This window comes from Corticium candelabrum, chromosome 1 (assembly GCF_963422355.1).
Source record: "Corticium candelabrum chromosome 1, ooCorCand1.1, whole genome shotgun sequence".
NCBI lineage: Eukaryota > Metazoa > Porifera > Homoscleromorpha > Homosclerophorida > Plakinidae > Corticium > Corticium candelabrum.
This window is the reverse complement of record NC_085085.1, coordinates 336,881-356,065: the sequence shown is the minus strand read 5'-3', so window position 1 is coordinate 356,065 and position 19,185 is coordinate 336,881. Positions and strand designations below refer to the sequence as shown.

At 42.2% G+C, this 19,185-nt stretch overlaps 4 protein-coding genes across 5 annotated transcripts in view; 1 reads left to right on the top strand and 3 right to left on the bottom strand.

Annotated features, from left to right (window-relative positions):
* The window catches only part of LOC134178754 (collagen triple helix repeat-containing protein 1-like), a 2,032-nt gene extending 669 nt beyond the window's left edge, over positions 1 to 1,363 (top strand). Inside the window, exons 2-4 of the mRNA XM_062645646.1 lie at positions 155 to 222; positions 273 to 584; positions 652 to 1,363. Coding sequence (XP_062501630.1) covers positions 155 to 222; positions 273 to 584; positions 652 to 1,011 — 740 coding nt within the window. The 3' untranslated portion in view covers positions 1,012 to 1,363. The remainder of the gene's footprint in view (positions 1 to 154; positions 223 to 272; positions 585 to 651) is intronic.
* Positions 1 to 1,761, bottom strand: part of LOC134195704 (uncharacterized) — an 8,585-nt gene extending 6,824 nt beyond the window's left edge. The window contains exon 1 of one of the 2 annotated variants that reach the window (XR_009972412.1): positions 1,633 to 1,754. Coding sequence is in view for 1 of the 2 variants with exons in the window: in XM_062664783.1 (XP_062520767.1) it covers positions 1,633 to 1,750 (118 nt within the window). In the remaining variant the exon portion in view is untranslated. Of the gene's footprint in view, positions 1 to 1,632 lie in introns of both variants that reach the window. The other variant, XM_062664783.1, reaches the window with a different exon arrangement.
* A 4,826-nt stretch (positions 1,762 to 6,587) lies between these two features.
* LOC134194908 (uncharacterized) lies at positions 6,588 to 19,149 on the bottom strand. The gene is made up of 26 exons (XM_062663893.1): positions 18,906 to 19,149; positions 18,473 to 18,823; positions 18,357 to 18,397; positions 18,146 to 18,218; positions 18,041 to 18,075; positions 17,789 to 17,942; positions 17,544 to 17,729; positions 17,428 to 17,480; positions 17,160 to 17,364; positions 16,586 to 16,629; positions 16,377 to 16,527; positions 15,401 to 15,628; positions 15,112 to 15,313; positions 14,975 to 15,048; positions 13,059 to 14,071; positions 12,358 to 12,436; positions 12,195 to 12,295; positions 11,739 to 12,025; positions 10,878 to 11,149; positions 9,509 to 9,725; positions 9,386 to 9,447; positions 7,607 to 7,708; positions 7,413 to 7,543; positions 7,059 to 7,150; positions 6,957 to 6,997; positions 6,588 to 6,900 (listed from the first exon to the last, which is right to left on the bottom strand). Exons 1-26 carry the CDS (start codon positions 18,919 to 18,921, stop codon positions 6,806 to 6,808), a joined length of 4,305 nt encoding a protein of 1,434 aa, XP_062519877.1. The 5' UTR covers positions 18,922 to 19,149; the 3' UTR covers positions 6,588 to 6,805.
* Positions 8,525 to 9,226, bottom strand: LOC134194947 (uncharacterized). The gene has a single exon (XM_062663937.1). It carries the CDS (start codon positions 9,129 to 9,131, stop codon positions 8,613 to 8,615), a length of 519 nt encoding a protein of 172 aa, XP_062519921.1. The 5' UTR covers positions 9,132 to 9,226; the 3' UTR covers positions 8,525 to 8,612.
* Positions 19,150 to 19,185: the final 36 nt, after the last annotated feature.

Here is a 19,185-nt window from a genome sequence, read left to right as displayed (position 1 = left end):
GTTCTATTTCAGACTAGACTGTACCCACCCCGAATGTGAGGGTGTGTGAGAAGGAGTATATAAGAGCAAGCTCAACAGCTCACTTCATCAGTATCGAGGATATCGGTCATCATCATGTTTTCATTTTTTGTGACAGTTCTTGTGCTCATTCAAGTCATTGCTACTTCTGTTGGTCAAAGTGCGTCAGATGAGAGAAATCAGCAGGTTATGATGATTCATCAAGTAGTAATTAAAATATTTCAAATATTTGTGTGATTTTGTTTACTGAGTAGAAATGTGTGTCTGGAGTACCTGGAGTACCTGGAGTACCTGGATCACCTGGAGTTAATGGATCACCCGGACGAGATGGAATAAAAGGAGAAAAGGGAATGAACGGAGAGAGAGGATTAGTTGGAGATGTTGGCAGTAAAGGTAATGCTGGAGAAAGAGGTCCACAAGGTCCACAAGGCCCACAAGGCCCACAAGGTCCACGAGGAATAAAAGGAGAAACAGGAAGGAAAGGAGAGAAAGGAGAAGCTATGACACTCAACTGGAAACAGTGTGTGTGGAATAGAAATGATAGAAAGGACAGCGGTCTGATTCAGGTTATTCCAACTCGATTTGTGATTACAATTATCAACGTGTGACTTGTTTCTGCTTTCTTTTCAACAGAACTGTAATTTTAGGAAACATGACAACAATTCAGCTCTACATGTTGCATATGCAGGAAATCTCGGGCTTCTATGCTCCAGTGGTTGGTGCTGTTCTCGATGGTATTTTACATTCAACGGTAACGAGTGCAGTGGACCTATGACTATTGAGGGAGTTGTGTATGGTGGTCCAGCTGATGATAATCCTGCCCATCACAGACAGATTGAGGGATACTGTGACAACATTCCAGCAGGTCAAGTCGCAATTGAATTCTACATTGGAAACTGTAACAAATGGAGATCAACAACGTATAATGGCAATACAGGCTGGCATTCACCATCTCGCATTATGATTGCAGAAGTTCCTCCATCACAAAAGTAACTGAATTAGAGAGAAATTAGAACTTGTGTTCAGTATAGTTTGCAGTACGTACAGTACGAGGTAGCTGAAGTAGGAGGCTGGATGGTGGGTGTGCATGTCTCTCTTTGCCGTATGTGAGTGTTTGTATGATTAATTCAATGTGTAGCAGCAACAGAACAAATGATTGCCATAGATATAGTCCATCCCAGCTTGCTTTAATAATTCCGACTAAGCTACATCAGGTACATCAGTAACCTGCATAGTCATAGATCTAGAAATTATAAACGTTTTTTGAAGGTTTTTGGAGGCTCATAACTGTGGAAGCAATAGTGCAAACACAACTTAAATTACTAGTGACTGTGTGATCATCTCTATTAATTAAACACATGAAGTTCACAGACAATTAAACAAGTAAATCCACACACACACACACACACACACACACACACACACACACACACACACATGCACGCACACACACACGCATGCACACATGCACACACACACGCACGCATGCACGCACGCACACACACACACACACACACACACACACACACACACACACACACACACACACCAAACACATTATCAAACAAGTTGAGCATGCAACAGGCCTTCTGATTGAAGAATTAGTAAACTCACCCGGTCCTTTTGTAGGAATGGCTCTCTTTGAATAATAATGAAATATACTTGTTGGAGACAGCCCTTCACTACATTCTGGTTCCATCACAGGAGCAGACTTTATACACAGAGAATCCATACAATTATTAAATCTCCTACAACTTGTTCTCAACCTCGACAGCACAGGCCGCGTTGCAGGTCTCTTTCTACATCAATTAAATAAAAATATCTCTCAATACATTAATACTATCGTAGTAAATATTTATATGCTAACATCATCTCAATACACCAAACTATTGTATTAGAGAGATGCATATCTCAATACATTAGATCATTGTATTAACGTTAGGATTCTCAACATATTAGACTATTCTATTAGAAGCAGAGCCGGTGCAGCCGGCCAATAGCTACAGCCATGGCCGTGCCAATAATCAAAATTAGTACTTTCACCAGAGATGGACTGCCGAGAACTTCCTGTACAGCCTATAAATAATTAATTTAATAATTTATTTGTTTAAGATATTTGTGAGTCACTGTGTGAACTTGTATACCCAGACCCTCTTTCTTCGTCCCCTGTTGTACAACTCGGGCAAAGAATTCAAATTCATGCTTGACCACGCCCTTTAACGCGTGGGACCAATCATCATTCATTACATCAGACGATATTGGAGAAATGGATCTCAACCATATACATCAAAAGCCCACCTTTGTGTGCATGGTACAGTGGTGTGTGGTGTGTGTGTGTGTGTGTGTGTGTGTGTGTGTGTGTGTGTGTGTGTGTGTGTGTGTGTGTGTGTGTGTGTGTGTGTGTGTAAAATCTAACATTTGCAGTGAAACCATACAACACAACACGACCACTAACACTAATCTGTCACGTAGTTTAGCCACAGTATCAACCAGTCACTGCAACCAAAACGTGTTGACAGACCAACAACAGACAATTTTTGTTCTTATAAACAGAAACACACCACAACTTCTTCAATCTGTCAATACCAATCTAAATCAGTGTGGGTCATTAAACCACAGGCATAGCTACATACATGGCACGTCTTCCAGTAATCCCAATGTACATAAACAAGGCCATCTTGCAATTTTATTGCTACATAGATACATGACCCGTCCTTCGTACAGGCAAAGTACTGTAGTGTTATGATGGAAGACTCAGTTTGAGCGTGTGTAGACATGTCATGTGCAATTCTTTGGTAGAAATCGACACACTCCCTGTGTGGATTCAGTTCAAGTGACTGGTGTGGGCATCTGTTCGAATAAACTGGAATGTGCTAATTAGTTAGTGTCCCATTCCGAAAAATTTGCAACAACTTTTCCATTCAGAGATATATAGCTGGGCAACAGAAACTTGCAAGTCACATGCAGTTTCTTACTCACCCATAGGATACATGCAGTAGCTTGACATGCAGGCATGCATGATTTAGTGCACTGTTAACAGTTTGCTCTCCGTTTTTATGTTTTCACACTCCCAGTGTAGTGCTGGATGCAGGAAATGTGTAGGTTGGATTCAGTGTTAATGCAGTCACACATCTCTTCAGTGAGTCTTCTCAGAGCCATTTCAACAGTCCCATTGGATGCTAGAACTTTGAAGACGTTGCTGCCGTTGCAGGAAACAGGCGTATCGAATGTGGCAGGTATTCGGCGAGCGAACTCGAAAAAACGAAGGTAGACATATTTCTACATACCCAGATATCCTACACAAAAATATCTTGTCGTTTTTGACTCGCCGGTACTATAGGACACGCTCCGTGCATACCGTCCAAGGTCAGCTTTTTGCTCTGGATGTAGTTTGATGTTTAATAAGATAAACAAATGAACTACAGCTTGCTCAGATAACGCAGTCTGATGGGACTGCTGGATAGCTATAGCATTGTGACTTAACAATGGCATGTGAACAAACAATGGATATTGAAAGTGAGCATTGCACTCTTAGTTATGAGAAAACAAAACTACCCTATGAGATTGAGTTCACGTAACAAAACTTTCTTCAAATTGAGTCTATCAGAGGCATTCAGTGTCCTTCTTGAAAGACAAACGAAACAGCACTATGTCGTTGTACAATGCACCCCCAAAAGGGGACCTGACTGAAAAAGCTGGAAGACGACGCCACCCTGCCCATGTTCTTACCCATGCTGAGTTACGCCTATACCCACAATTTTAGCCTCGTGGGTGATCCGGTCTAGCCGGCTATCAAACTTACAGACAAATATATATATATAGATATATATATATATATATATATATATATATATATATATATATAGATAGATAGATAGATATATAACAAGCTCTAATGCCAGGCTTCGCCCGGGTAATAGTTTAATCACACAAATTATTGATTTGCAGACACTGTTTGCTATTAATTAATGACAAACAGACAGACAGACAGGTCGCCTTTATAGGTAGAGATTATAGCAGAAAGTATCTAAAAATGCGTTTGATGGTTGGAGAGGCAGAGGGGGTGTAGCCAGGTCACGTACAGTCTGTATAGAGAACCGTTTACTGTCACCAACTAGCCGTGGTGTAAGTGCTTTTACCGTTTAGTAGCAGCCAGACAGAATTCTCATTCATAGTTATATCCCGTTCAATTGCCGTTTCCAAAATCCCGTTGATTGGATTAGCGATTGGTTGAAACCATTTCGACTTGGACGCCGCAGACGTTGCTGCCGTTGCGAGGAACAGGTGTATCGAACTTGGCATCTTATTCGACACGTGTCCAGTTTCAAAAATCCCGTTGATTGGATTATTGATCCCGTTGAAGCCCTTTCGACAGTCCCGTTGCACAGAACAGGTGTATCGAACCTGGCATCTATAATTTCGACGTGAATCCCGTAACGTGCAAGTCACGTGCAATACTTACCCGGATAATCCGTTCCCCGTATATAACAAATGCCGACTCTCGCCATTTCGACAGTTCCGTTGAACGTCGTCGTCTTAGAAGACGTTGCTGGCGTTTTGGGGAAGAGGTGCATTAAACACGGCAGCTCTTCGACGGTCGTAGACTGGCAAACGACTGTGGGCGTATTTTTTCAAGACCCGGATATCGGCAAAACTATCTTCCGTTTCCCAGCGTCGTCCACAATAAACGACACGATCGGCGCCTACCGTCCGACGTCAGGAACGGGCGGTCTAAATTCGGTGGAGATACGATGCGCCGTTCCAGAGATATTCGCGCGCGAGTGGAAGCGAGTGCGATCGGCAGGAAATCGTGTCGTTGTGGGAGAAGTCAGGAAGACGACCATAATCTCACTTTTGACACAAATGAATTCGGCGTGTGCAAGCCAAATTTGGCTAAGATCAGACTCACCGTTTTTGAGAAACGCTCTTACAGACGGACACACAGACAGACAGACAGAGACCTCTGCTATATATATATATATATATATAGACGAGCTCCAATACCTGGCTTCGCCCGGGTAATAGTTTAATCACATTAATTATTGATTTGCAGACACTGTTTGCTATTAATGACAGACAGACAGGACAGACAGACAGACAGACAGACAGGTCGCCTTAATAGGTAGAGATTATAGCAGAAAGTATCCAAAAATGCGTTTGATGGTTGGAGAGGCAGAGGGGGTGTAGCCAGGTCACGTACAGTTTGTATAGAGAGATCTTTGTAGATTTCCAAACTCTCTGCTGTATAGTGTTGGTTATCATTCCTGTGCAAAAAATGCAATCACAGCACAAACCAATTACACTAACTTATGCCCTTGTCAGTGCAACCCGAGCCAGTCCGTCGCTTCCGAGGAATTGCAAAACAACGAAAAATGTCGCGTATACACTTGCAATCGTATAGCACTCCCGGATATTGCGCAGGTAGTAGACTGTAATGTTTTGTCAGTAACCGTTTACTGTCACTAATTAGCCGTGGTGTAAGCGCTTTTACCGTTTAGTGGCAGCCAGACAGAATTCTCATTCATAGCTAAATCCCGTTCAATTGCCGTTTCCAAAAATCTCGTTGATTGGATTAGCGATTGCTTGAAGCCATTTTGACTTGGACGTTGCTGCCGTTGCGAGGAACAGGTGTGTCGACCTTGGCATCTATTCGACACGTGTCCAGTTTCAAATATACAAACACCGTCAATTTTATATAGTAGTATAGATGGTATTATAATATACCAATAATGTATTGTAGTATAAAATAATGTGTGACTTACCGTTCACTTTGACTGAACTGATAATGTCGAGACATAACATACTTATGTGTCTTTTGGTTGGTCTAACAAGCTTGTCATTTACATGGCAACAGTGCAAAAATGGCATCAGAACTCAAAAAATAAAAATGGCACTGACCCACTGATGGGGTGTGAACACCACAGATGATTGAACTGTGAACATAGCTTTCTTGAGGACAGCTAGTGAAACGAGGTCCACGTGATGACAAAAATCTTTTTAGCCTATCTTCTTTACTGTCTGTACATACCACAAACGCACATGTGCAGTTATTTACGTCCCAGTTTCTAGTATTTGCTCTTTTGCACGTGTGTAAGGGTATAGTGATGTTAGTAAATTATATAGTAAAATATATAACATTATGACGTCAAGTGATGTCATAATACTGACGTCATACTATCCCATTACCATCCTGTAGTGAGTGAGAGTACATGAAAAGCGACAAATATTGACAAACTTTAATTTTGGCAATTCGCTTGTCGATTGCCAAATGATCACAAGTGTAAATTTCCCAGTCTATGGTATAATATAGAAGATATTTATATATCAACACATTATTGGAGAGATGAATATCTGGATACATTTGTATTGAATTATTAATAACTTATTAATTATTATTTAATTAAATTATTAAATTAATATTAACTAAAATTGTTACAATAAATTACTAATTTTTAGGTCACGTGTCACAACATAAAGGCATGAACTTTGCATCCTTCACCTGGTGCTTCCATGGCAACAGTGAGACCGGGTCTAGCGCACGCTAACGTCATTCATCCAAATGCACCAAATCAATCAAATAAACAGTTCAAATGAAAACTGTAACCTGTGATACAATAACAACTTACTCAAAACTACGGTATAACCAGCTAATGTTTGATAAACCTGTGTTGTCTAAATTTCTACTAAACTTGATAAATTGATATTAATCAAACAGTTGATATAAACTAAAAATTCAAATTAATGAAAACCGATCTCAACCCTGATTCTTCTATCGAAAGTCTGCTTGTCATACACTCAGCCAGACGGGTTGCAATTGCTCGTGAGCAACAGCTCTAGAGACTCTCTGAGACAGATCGATGATGTCATCACCACGAATTATTGCTACAAAATAAAAAAATTAGAAAACAAAACAAAACAAGTATAGAGCTCTTTCTTACCATGAGTATCCTGTAAGTCTGGCACTGGAGTAGTAGAAGACCTAAAGAAAAAATTATATTGATATTAATGACAAATTTGTGCCAAGTAAGTTTGTGAGTTACTTTGACTCGAGAGAAATAACGATGGGAGGAAGGTCGACAGCTTGGAGTCGAGAAATGGCAAACATGCTGACGTCGAGTAGACAATGTTTGTGCTGTGAGTATAAAACAGAGAGACAGTTGGACAAACCGTTAGCATGAGACAAAATAGAAATTCAGTGGAGGAAAGCAAATAGTAAGAAATAGACTGACATACACGTGACTCAAACACAGACAGACAGAAAGAGAGACAAAGAGAGAGAGACACAGACAATCAGACAAACAAACAAACAAACAAACAGACAGACAAACAAACAGACAGACAAACAAACAGACAATAAAACCAGCTACATACGAAGAATCAACACAAACTCCTACCTGCTGAGCAACCTTCTGGACATCATCAACAGTCACACAAACAAATTCGCTCTCTTGCTTCTGCGTATACTCCACCAGCTTCAGCCTCTCAAATTGTGAACGTAGCTCACGAGCATCGCCCATATTTGTTCCTGCAACAATCAATTGACTACAACTGCTGATACGTTGCCACACATTGCACACTCTCCACTCACTTGTGATGCACTTCTCAAAGAGAGTAGGCTCTGCCTGCAATAACTGAGCTCTAACAGCACCGGCAAGCTTTCCAATGATCACAACGGGTCGTGAAATGTGAGCTGCAAATTGAAACATACAAATCAATGATGCATGAACATTTATGACATTAGAGCAAATATGTTATGTTATGTTAATCTCCTACTCTCTAGTTAGTGTGTCAACATTTCAGTCTGCTTGCTTCTCGGTCTGTTCTGTCCACCTCCCTTTCTGTTTGCCTGCATGCTTGCTGTGTGTCTCTCTGTGCTGTGTCTGTCAGTATGTTTGCCTGTCTGTCAATAAATTTATTTAGGAGATAGAAGTAAGTAAATAAGAGTTAACTGCTACTGAGTTTGTCCATCTGTCTGTCTTATTGTCTGTCTGTCTGTCTGTCTTACTGTCTGTCTGTCTTACTGTCTGTCTTACTGTCTGTCTGTCTGTCTTACTGTCTGTCTGTCTTATTGTTTGTCTGTCTGTCTGTCTGTCTGCTTGTCTGTCTGTCTGTCTTATTGTCTGTTCTGTCTGTCTTATTGTTTGTCTGTCTGTCTGTCTGTCTGTCTGCCTGTCTGTCTTATTGTCTGCCTGTCTGTCTTACTGTTTGTCTGTCTGTCAGACTGTCTGTCTTATTGTCTGTCTGTCTGTCTGTCTTATTGTTTGCTGTTGTCTGTCTTATTGTTTGTTTGTCTGTCTGTCTGCCTTATTGCCTGTCTGTCTGTCTGTCTGTCTTATTGTCTGTCTGTCTGTCTGTCTGTCTGTCAGTGTGTCTATTTGTCTGTCTGTCTTATTGTCTGTCTGTCTGTCTTACTGTCTGTCTGTCTTATTGTCTTATCGTCTGTCTGTCTGTGTCTATTTGTCTGTCTTATTGTCTTATTGTCTGTCTGTCTGTCTGTCTGTCTGTCTGTCAATACATATATTTTCAAACATTGAACTATTATACATCATCTAAGCAAAGCAACTAAATACTACCCAAGCTAATAGGGCTTGGTTCTACTTACAACTATTTATGTTTATGTGGCTGTCTCTTGAAACAATCTTCTTTATTTTTCTGTCAATCACTCTAGCATTTGATCGTTGTAGACACACAGAAAACACAGATCTCCAGTATGTCTTGAAGGTTGATGCAAATGGCTTTCCGTCTTCGTCTCTTGATAGCTGTGACAGTTTCTTCAAATAGTCTTCAGCTTTCTCTCCCCAACACCCAAAATGTTCCAAAACTATAGGCACAAATGTTGGTCGAAAACCTCCAGGCAAGAGCTCCTGGTCGTACTTTTTGATCTTCAGATTTTCTCTTCTGGTTGCCACTGCTCTCTGAATTGTAGCTGATAAACCTTCTATTTCATTACTCCAGGGATGCGCTATAGCAATATCCAATTCAAGATCCACCCCCAATGCCGAATCAAATACGACTATGTCTGATCTGTCTTCAGAATTGACATACCTTCCTTTGGGTTCTTTTACGTGATGTAATTGCAGTTGACTCAAACAGTCTGACCATGCTGAAACCATGTTGTTATGGCTGATTACTGATTGGTCTGTCTTATTGTCTGTCTGTCTGTATGTCTCTCTGTCTTACTGTCTGTCTGTCTGTCTTATTGTCTGTCAGTCTTATTGTTTGTCTGGCTGTCTGGCTGTCTGTCTGTCTGTCTGCTCCCTACATCACAAGAACACTCCACTCTACAATCATCTTCACCTTTCTGCCTGTCTGTCTGTCTGTCTGCTCGCTACATCACAAGAACACTCCACTCTACATTCATCTTCACCTTTCTGCCAACTAACTCTCTGGTACGGTTTCACATCAGCATGTCTTCTTGATTCACATGCTCTACACACACAAATCACTACAAACTCAATCAACACATACCGACTATCTATGCCTATCAAACTTTGTTGCGTTAGGAATAGTTCCCTTTACAGATTCTGTTCCATCATTATTCACTTTCCATGCAAGGTATGTGCTTTCAGACTGCCACGAGTCAGTGACATGCAGGATGTCACCAAAGTTGATCTTCAGGTCGTTTGCATGGAAGGACAGCACAGGCATCTGACAGCGAATGTAGAATGAGTCGTGTTGCATTAGATTTTGTTTCAGACATTGATACTCTAGAGATGAACAAATGGTTGATTAACAGTTTTAACTTACTTGAATTGTGAAAAAATGAAACAACATGATGTTTCTATTGTTACTTGAATTCTGTTGGTGACCAACAACAAACAATAGACAACAGACAAACAGACAAACACCAACAAATAAACAAACAAACAAAGACAAAGACACAGACAAACACAGCAGACAGACAAACAGAGAAACTTTCTGGAAAGTCTAGCCAAGAAGTCACATGATGAACTTGGTCGACCTAACGCTGCTGAGTTTCTGGACGTGTGGAGAAAGAGATTCTCAACTCAACTTCAGAAGTGCAATGCAAAGGTCATCATGAGAAAAATCTCAGCTCTGACAAATGACATTGACTGTACTGTAGATTGCTCTACCCAGTTTTTCAGCCACTAAGTTGGCTCCAGGTAGTCTGCACTGTTCTTTTTAAGTGTTACATGTTTGTTTGTTTATAAAATCTAGTCCTAGTAAACTCTCGTAGTTACAGAACTTTATATAGTTACCTTGCTAGCATTGTATTATAGATGTATGTTTGAAATAGATGTTATTTGACAGACAGACAAATAAACAGACAGACAAACATGCAGACAGACAGACAGACAAACAGACAAACAAACAGACAGACAAACACACAAACAGACAGACAGAAAAACAGACAGACAGAAAAACAGACAGACAAACAAACAGACAGACAAACATGCAAACTGGCAGACAAACAAACAGACAAACAAACAGACAAACACACAAACAGACAGACAGAAAAACAGATAGACAAACAAACAGACAGACAAACATGCAGACAGACAGACAAACAAGCAAACAGACAGACAGACAAACAAGCAAACAAACAGACAAACAAACAGACAGACAAACAAACAGACAGACACACACACACACACAAACACAGAAACAACAGACAGACAGATTGCCAATAACTTGTAATAACGTTGATTTATTCAATACATGTATGGACAAACAGACAGACAGACAGACAGACAGATAGACAAGTAAACAAGACACATTGACAAACAGAGACCAAACACCATAAAACTACTGAACAAACACATCAACACATCAATGACAAACAATAAAATCTACGAGTAGATAATCAAACACACTACTATGCATCACACCACTCTTACTGTGTGGATTATACTGCACAACAACAGTCACGTCCTGCATTGTCTGATCATTGCCGATGTCCTTGATCAACAAGATTACTTCTTCTGTTGTGGCATGCCTCACATCCCTGCCATTCACTTCAAGCAATTGGTCCATCCTAAGCAAGCCTCGACTGGCGGCTGACTCGCTAACAGCTGCCACAAATATGCCAACTGCATTGCCTCCGTTGGCTTTCAATCCTAGACTGCCGCTCTCCTGCTTGCGTATCACAATCGTACGAGGAGCTGAAAGTCTAAGAAAAATGCCAATCACTTGCAAATCGATAAAAATGTAAGTTACAGTCATTACGTTATGTGACACGTGTGTGTGTGTGTGTGTGTGTGTGTGTGTGTGTGTGTGTGTGTGTGTGTGTGTCACTGTGTGTGTGTGTGTGTGTGTGTGTGTGTGTGTGTGTGTGTGTGTGTGTGTGTGTGTGTGTGTGTGTGTGTCACTGTGTGTGTGTGTGTGTGTGTGTGTGTGTGTGTGTGTGTGTGTGTGTGTGTGTGTGTGTGTGTGTGTGTGTGTGTCACTGTGTGTGCACTCACATGTAAACATGCTTCTATCTGTTTGTCCATTACAACACTATACTGACTGATCCTTTCATTCATGATTGTGTTCCTACTTTCCATGCACATTACTGTCTACTAAACCTCTAATATAATACCAGTCTGTAGTCTCATTACATAAACAATTCTAATCATTCCACTCGTCCACACTCCTACCCCCATCTGCCTGCAAACAAGTCAACCTAAGTGTGTCCTCTCATTTAATCAACCACAACTGTGTGTTCATCATTAGCCATTCAACAGAACACAATCTACCAAAATTATCCTAAAACTCACTTTTCATCAAACGGAACTGAAACAGCAGGAGACAACGTGCCCTTTGTTGCATCATCACTCTTAGTCGAGCCCTTCTGGATCTGCAGTGATGTGTCCGAGCCTTGCTTCTGAAAACCAAGACTGCGAGGTCTCTGTGCAGGTAATGAAGTTCTTGTGTCTGTTGCAGTGTGGCTTGGCGTTGAAAATGGCGACTGAACTAGAAGTTTGAGATCTCCTTTCTTTAGAGTTGACTCGAGCTGCCTCTTGAGGTCTTTCACACTGGCTGCCTGAACTGGCTGGCCGTTAATCTGCAACAAAAAAATAGACAAACGTTGAGTAAATAACATAATTGTGTGGGGGGAGGGGTGTAGGTGTGGTGTGGTGTGTGTGTGTGTGCGTATGTGGGTGTGTGTGTGGGTATTGTGGGTATGTGTGTCTGTGTGTAGACGTGTGTGACTGTGTTTGTGTGGGCGTCACCTCCATAATTCTGTCTCCAGGTTGCAGTTCTTGTGAATGCCCCACTATAACATTAGTAATATGGTAGGCAGGCTCAATTTGCAGTCCAAGGTCAGCAAGAGCTGTCAAGAAAATCACTCAATCATAAACACATACAACAATACAAACCATAAGCACCACACACCTCTTGCTTTTCCTAAGTTCACATGTCTGGTAGGTTTGCTTTTGGTCAAAGATGGAATACGCGTCAACTGCCTAGGGGCCTACATACAAACACTGATACAGACTACTGAAAGCAAGCACATCAATATAAAGACTATAAGTAGTACACATTGCAATGTGTACCATACAAACCAAGAACTTTACAGCACAAAATATGTAAACAAACAGAATGACAAAGAAACTGCTACAATGCAAGCAAACAAGAAAAAATGTTTCATTTCTACAAATACAAAGTAGTTTTTATAGAACAAAAAGTTACCTTATGTAATAAGAATGAAAATCAAACAAGACAGACAGACACACTGACAAACAAACAGACAAACAGACAAAGAGACAAACAGACAGACAGGCACACAGACAAAAAGCAGACAGACAGACAAAAGACAGACAGACACACAAAAGACAGACAGACAGACAAAAAGCAGACAGACAGACAGACAGACAGACAGACAAAAAACAAACAAGCAGACAGACAAAAAGCAGACAGACAAAAAGCAGACAGACAGGCAGACACAAGACAGACGAACAGACAAAAACACACAGACAGACAGACAAGAAGCAGACAGACAGACAGACAAAGAAACACTACGACATACTGTTTCCACAATCAAGTGCAGCAACAAGACCAACAAAAGCAAGCAGACACACACAACATCACCATACCCTTGGTCGTTCATGTCCTGTAGCAGTAGTAGTCGTCTCACCCAACAGAGCAGAACTACCAGTAGACCAGACAGACGACCTGTCAGACAACATCGAGCTGCCGATCGATTGTCCATCGTAAGTGCCAACCGCAGAGTCAGTCTCAGCTTCCGACGGCAACGGATGAATAGCAAGCGACGGAAGATCAACAACATCTTCGTCCTCCACACACATCTTCTCAGCTTCGTCCTTCCACGCCTTCAGCTCGTTCTTCAGCATCACAACCTGCGCCTTCAGGCTCTCGCAATCTTGAGCAAGTGTGCTGATCGTTCCCGAGCTGTTGTCTCGTGCCATCCGCATCTCATGACATTCTTCTTGTAACTTCTTGTTGTCTGCTAGTAATTTCTTCCATTCGTCCATCGGCCGCTCTCTCTCGCTCTGCTGGCTGTACTTCTGTCGTAGAGCCTCTGCTTCTTGCATGCTCTCCTTCATCGTCTCTCTTTCTTCCATCAGCTCGTCGTTCGCTTTCCGTACTTGATTCAGTTCTTCCTTCAATGCTCCCTTGTCCTCCTGCAACTGCCCGATTTGTTTCCTTACTTCGTCTCTCTCTTCTATTGCCTGCTTCTTCTGCTCTCTCATCGTCGAAGCCTGAGCCTCTAATTTCCTACAACTCGAGATGTATTGAAGCAATTCCTTGCCCTTCATCTGCCATCTTGCAACCAACTTTAGAAGGTTAAGTCTGTCGCAATGTACGCTCATCACTTGGCTGTTCAGCTCTTTGTTTTCTTGCTCCAGCTCTTGCTCGTGTTTCTGTCTAGTCGCACATTCTGTCTTCAAGTTGTTTCTGTCCTTCACCACTTCTGCATATTTCTTCTCTTGCACTTTGGTGAGATGTGATCTCACTACCTTCTGAATGCAATGCTCCTCAACTGTACGTCGACTTTTCTCTTTAGATTCCGGTGTCGTCGAACGCTTCAATTCAGCTGCAGCTCGTTGTTCACGAACAAGAGCAGACACAACAGCCACAATGTAATCTACACAGAATGAAGTAAGACGTTACATGTTGATACATTTAATTGAAAAACAACCCTAACAAACACATAAACACAATAAATAAGTAAATAAATAAATAAATATTATTAATATTTAATTAATCTATTAATAAAAACATACCAACTATTGACAAACAAATGACTAGCACATACACAGACAAGCAAATACAGTCCTGTTTACACACAAACCACAACTCAACTGAGCCCAATCCCATGCTTACAATCTCAGGCTGTGTTCGAACTCTAGCTATCCTACTACCTACTGTAACTCTCGAGCCCCAAAGCTTTGTTTGCAAACACTATGGATCAGGACGCAATCAAAACAACAATTGTTGACATTATTGCTGATTTTGATGATGTATTCGCCTTTTGAAAGTCTTCAGTATGATGTTGACCCGAATACCATTGTGATTCCACAAACACGAACAATTAGGGCATAGTAGTTACAACAATTCCAATTCTCTCTCTCTCTCTCCTCTCTCTCTCTCTCTCTCTCTCTCTCTCACACACACACACACACACACACACACACACACACACACACACACACACACACACAGTGACCACACAGACACACAGACACAGACACGGACACAGACACAGACACAGACACAGACACAGACACACACAATGACCACACAGACACAGACAGACACAGACACAGACACACACAGACACACAGACACACAGACACAGACACACGTGAAACTACTGGAACTCTCCCAACAATCCCAAAACTCTCAGAACAACCAATCAAACACAAATTACAAACCACCCCCCTCAACAAATCCAGTTCCAGAGCTAAAACATTAGCACCCAAATGCACCCTTACTAACACAGACAAACATAACATGAGATAATCATGTATTGAGAACGGTAACTCACCTGAAGCTTTGGTGACTGTTGGACCCAACACGCTGAGTATTTCCTCAATGTCTGTATCCGACTCACTTTCAGCCCTAAAATTACGTATCACAGCATGCGTCTCTAAACCTGCATAACATGCTGTAATAGGAACGAACCTTTCCCTGATGTTTTGCATGCATTGTGCCAGAGTGAGATGTCCGTGAGTTTTGGCCACTTCTTCTGGTAGTAAACCGTCGCTGCCTTTTCCTTGTAGTGCAGTTCCGGAGTGTGGAAGCTGAAGAAGGAGACGAGCAAGAGATGGTACACCCAGACGAGCAACGAACAGCAGTAGACTTTGTAAGTGTTGAAACATGACGGCTAGATTGATGACAAAAGAGTTGACACACTCACACATGCACACACACACACACACACACACACACACACACAATAACATCATCTCACATAGCTGTTGCTGTGACACTGCACCTCCAGAGCCGCTTCCACTCGCCATGTTTGCCGTCTGCAGAACCTCACCCAACAGAAAGTGAAGCTGCGACAACTGCTGATGAACATCGCCCGTCAAAAAGTCAGACGGTGGGGGCGTGGCATCATAATACTCAAACTCATCTTCCAACACCGGGATACCATCAAAGACAACGTGGAGATTGACAATTTCGGCATGAGAATGAGCTGCACACACAAACAAATACCAACAAGGTAAATAAGAAGCAGACAAACAGATGTGTCAGACATGGAGAGAAGTGATTCAGTAGCAAGTGCATAACTCCAGCCTCCTCCTAGTCCTTCTCCATGTTTATGATGGCAGCATCATGCACACGTTTTGGCATAAGTAAGAACACATAATACGCCGTATTTCCACAACTAGTAACCCGGGGCTACTATTTTTCAATCATCTCAGAGCATGGGCTTCTATTCGAGCATGGGTTATTATTGCTTCAACTCTCCTCAACAGAATATACAAAGGCACCTACGCAGGTGTGTGTGTGTGTGGTGTGTGTGTGTGTGTGCGCGCGCGCGCGTGTGTGTGTGTGTGTGTGTGTGTATCTATGTGTGCATGTGTGTGTGTGTGTGCATGTGTGTGTGTGTGTGCGTGTGTGTGTGTGTGTGTGTGTGTGTGTGTGCGTGTGTGTGTGTGTGTGTGTGTGCACATGACTAGATAACAACGATAAAACAAAGTCTTGCAATATACAAGACATGCACATGAAGACAATAGTCAGTGACCTCACGCATTTACCAACACAATAACTATAATCCAATGAATGATTCAGTAGCAATCCCTTGACTTATATATATATATATATATATATATATATATATATATATATATATATATATATATATATATATATATATATATATATGTACCCCATGCTGAGCCTACCAAATATGCATGACATGTGCACGTAGATGCACTTACATGGAATGGCTCCCATGTATGTGAACGGGTTCGCTCTCATCATCTCGACTTCGTGCGCCATCTGCTGAGCAACAGAGAAAAAGATGAGAGTGACTGGCCCGTCAGGAAAAGGCTCGTTTCCTGCTGCAAACAAGTAAATAGGTTCGCCTCCCTAAAATAAATTAAAATCAAACCACAAGGCAAAGCCACAAAGATGATGTCATTCTGACACTAAGGGGGCTTCTCTTTGGTGACAACTTGATTTGCATCACTTCTAAAGAACACAATACAATATTACCATATATGGAAATAAATTAAAATAATATAAGTACTAAATTAAATTAACACAAATAATAAATTAGCAAATCAGGGTCAACGTAGCAAGGGTGAAAGGTCAAGTAAAAAAATCTAGTTTTTTATTAAAAATCTTTTTTCTATTGCTTGTATGGGTATAGTGTGATTGTCAACCGGAATCGCTAGGAAGTGGAAAGGATAACCAAAAATCCATCTTTCTCTCACTGTATTTCTGACCATAAAGTTTTTATAAGCTAACACAATGAGATGAAATCTCCAGATAAAACGCCTGTCATTCTCATGTCTATGTGAGTATCATAATCTCAACTCCTCAGTCCAGCGAGGAATGTAAAGTAACGTACTACTGACATTATCACTTAATAACATCATCACTCTTGCATCATATATACGGAAGATTTGAGGAAGATTTGAGGAAAAGTGCAACGTGTGATGCTGATGATGTGGGCGGCGATCTCGAGAGAGGCTAGAGATGGTGGTAGTAATACTTACGGATTTGTGATTGATCGGGCTGTGGAGTAACCGGATAACTCGAGTCATTCACAGAGTCACTCAGTGTGGACACAGATTCGGCCAGGGTGGATACGTCTTCATCGGGTATCGGACTCATCCCTGTCCTGTAGCAGTCGGCAGTAAACGCCGGATTGTAGAGATCGTTTGTGAGGCAACCGCCGAATGGTGGTGGCCGATAGGGCGACTACAAACATATGGGATGTGAATTGATTTGAGACATTTAGTCGTCTGAGTAGGAATAACTTACTTGTCCTGAAGTGACTGTGACTGGGCTCTGGACTTGAGTAACCGGAGATAAGCCTAAGGCGGCATCGTCCATCATTCGATTACCTATGATATGTTGATTGTAGCAAGCAAACTCACTTGCCCGCAGTATCTCGTCTGTATCAATAGAATCAATCGCGCTGTCTGTGCTCCACGTTGAGTCTGCATGACATGTACGTGTTGTGGCTACGCTGCTCGATTCAGCTGAAGCCAGTTGGTAGTCGGTCATCATCGGACTGTTCACGTTTACCCCCTGCTTGTTCATCAGACTTGAAAAGTGTTGACCTGGTAGTAAAACAGCCATTAGACGGGAGTCAGCCTAGCAACAAGGTGTACAATCATACTAAAAGGAATGTCCGAGAACGCTATGTCTCCCTCTTGTTGCATCGAAAACCCGGACCCGATCTGAGGGCTAAGTGCAAGAGGGAGACCGGGATGTCCAGGAATGAATCCGTGAGTCAGAGGCAATGAAGGCTGAGAAAATGAGCCATGATACATCTAGAACACAGATAATCTATCAGTCAATATTGGTTGTGAGTTCTACAAACAAAGGGGCATTTGTTCGAGCGTCGTTGGTATGAGATCAGAGCACCAACCTTGGGTTGAGTTGTCATAGAACCAATGAGAGCGCCTGCGAAATCAAACCACAAGTGATGATCTCATCCCCTCACATTTATACTGATTAGAGCCAATAAACTAACCGGCCGACTGAGTGTGCCGAATGCTACCATGCAAGATCTGCTTCTCATCATCTCCCGACGAGCTCGGGACATCCTGCACATAAACCAACACGATCCCGTCAGCACACACACAGTTCCAGTTCCATAATGTAAAGTGAGGAAAATGACTTCGAAACTGTGGAATGTGACATCGAACCATCACAGTCCAGAGTCTGCATGCTCACTCACTCACCTGGTGGTGGAAATCAGCTTGTAGAGCACAACGCAACACATCTAGACAAACACACGCACACACATGAATACAACATGCTCACATTCACAATATAGCCAGAGCATCAGGTGACTCACCATGCAACAAGATGTCGTTAGCCTGGAATACTCTCTTCACATACTGCGTGCCCTCCTTCACCGCCTCCGACTTGATCTCGACGAGACCGGGAAATGCACGAGGGAGTCCCTTCCTCAGCATGCTCGTCGCGTCCGTGATGTCCGACCCTCTCTCCTTCTGGCTGTACCACTCCTGCGCCAAGTCCTGCCAGTTGCACAGCTGGAACTTGCCCTTCGTGATGTCAATCCACTGTGCAAGTCTGCTCTGCTTCAGATGGTCGATAATAAACTGCGCCATGCGCGCACGCTTGCGCTGCTGCGACCAGATCACCCATCCTTTCTCCCACAGTTCCAGAGACAACTCGGGAAGCGCTAGAAAAAAAAGAAGAAAATATGAGTGAACGACCTTCGACACTCTACACTCTCACGCCACACATCTACAACGTCAGTTGACCTTCGCTCTTAGCCATTGTTATAGATTCGAGCGGGAGAGACGCGTATAGCCCACTTCCGGTCACTAGCTACACTGTAGCTACAATTACATGTAGCAACTGTTCTGTCTTTCTGCGCTATTCCTTCTCTTTTATATCTACACGCGTACAGTACACTCACCGACGGTCCGCCCAGAGGACGAGAACTAGAACTTACCCGCTAGTCCGACTGACATCATGGACATTAGCATAATGTCCTCACACGAAGTTCCAGATCACGTGCAATTAGTAGAGAACGCCATG

Coding starts and splice junctions, on each gene's coding strand:
- LOC134194908 (XM_062663893.1), bottom strand. Junction 15,629..16,376: donor ATACATGGGAGCCATTCCAT/GTAAGTGCATCT, acceptor TTGTGTGTGCAG/CTCATTCTCATGCCGAAATT. Junction 14,072..14,974: donor AACAGTCACCAAAGCTTCAG/GTGAGTTACCGT, acceptor CATTCTGTGTAG/ATTACATTGTGGCTGTTGTG.
- LOC134194947 (XM_062663937.1), bottom strand. CDS start 9,131: ATGGTTTCAGCATGGTCAGACTGTTTGAGTCAACTGCAATTACATCAC.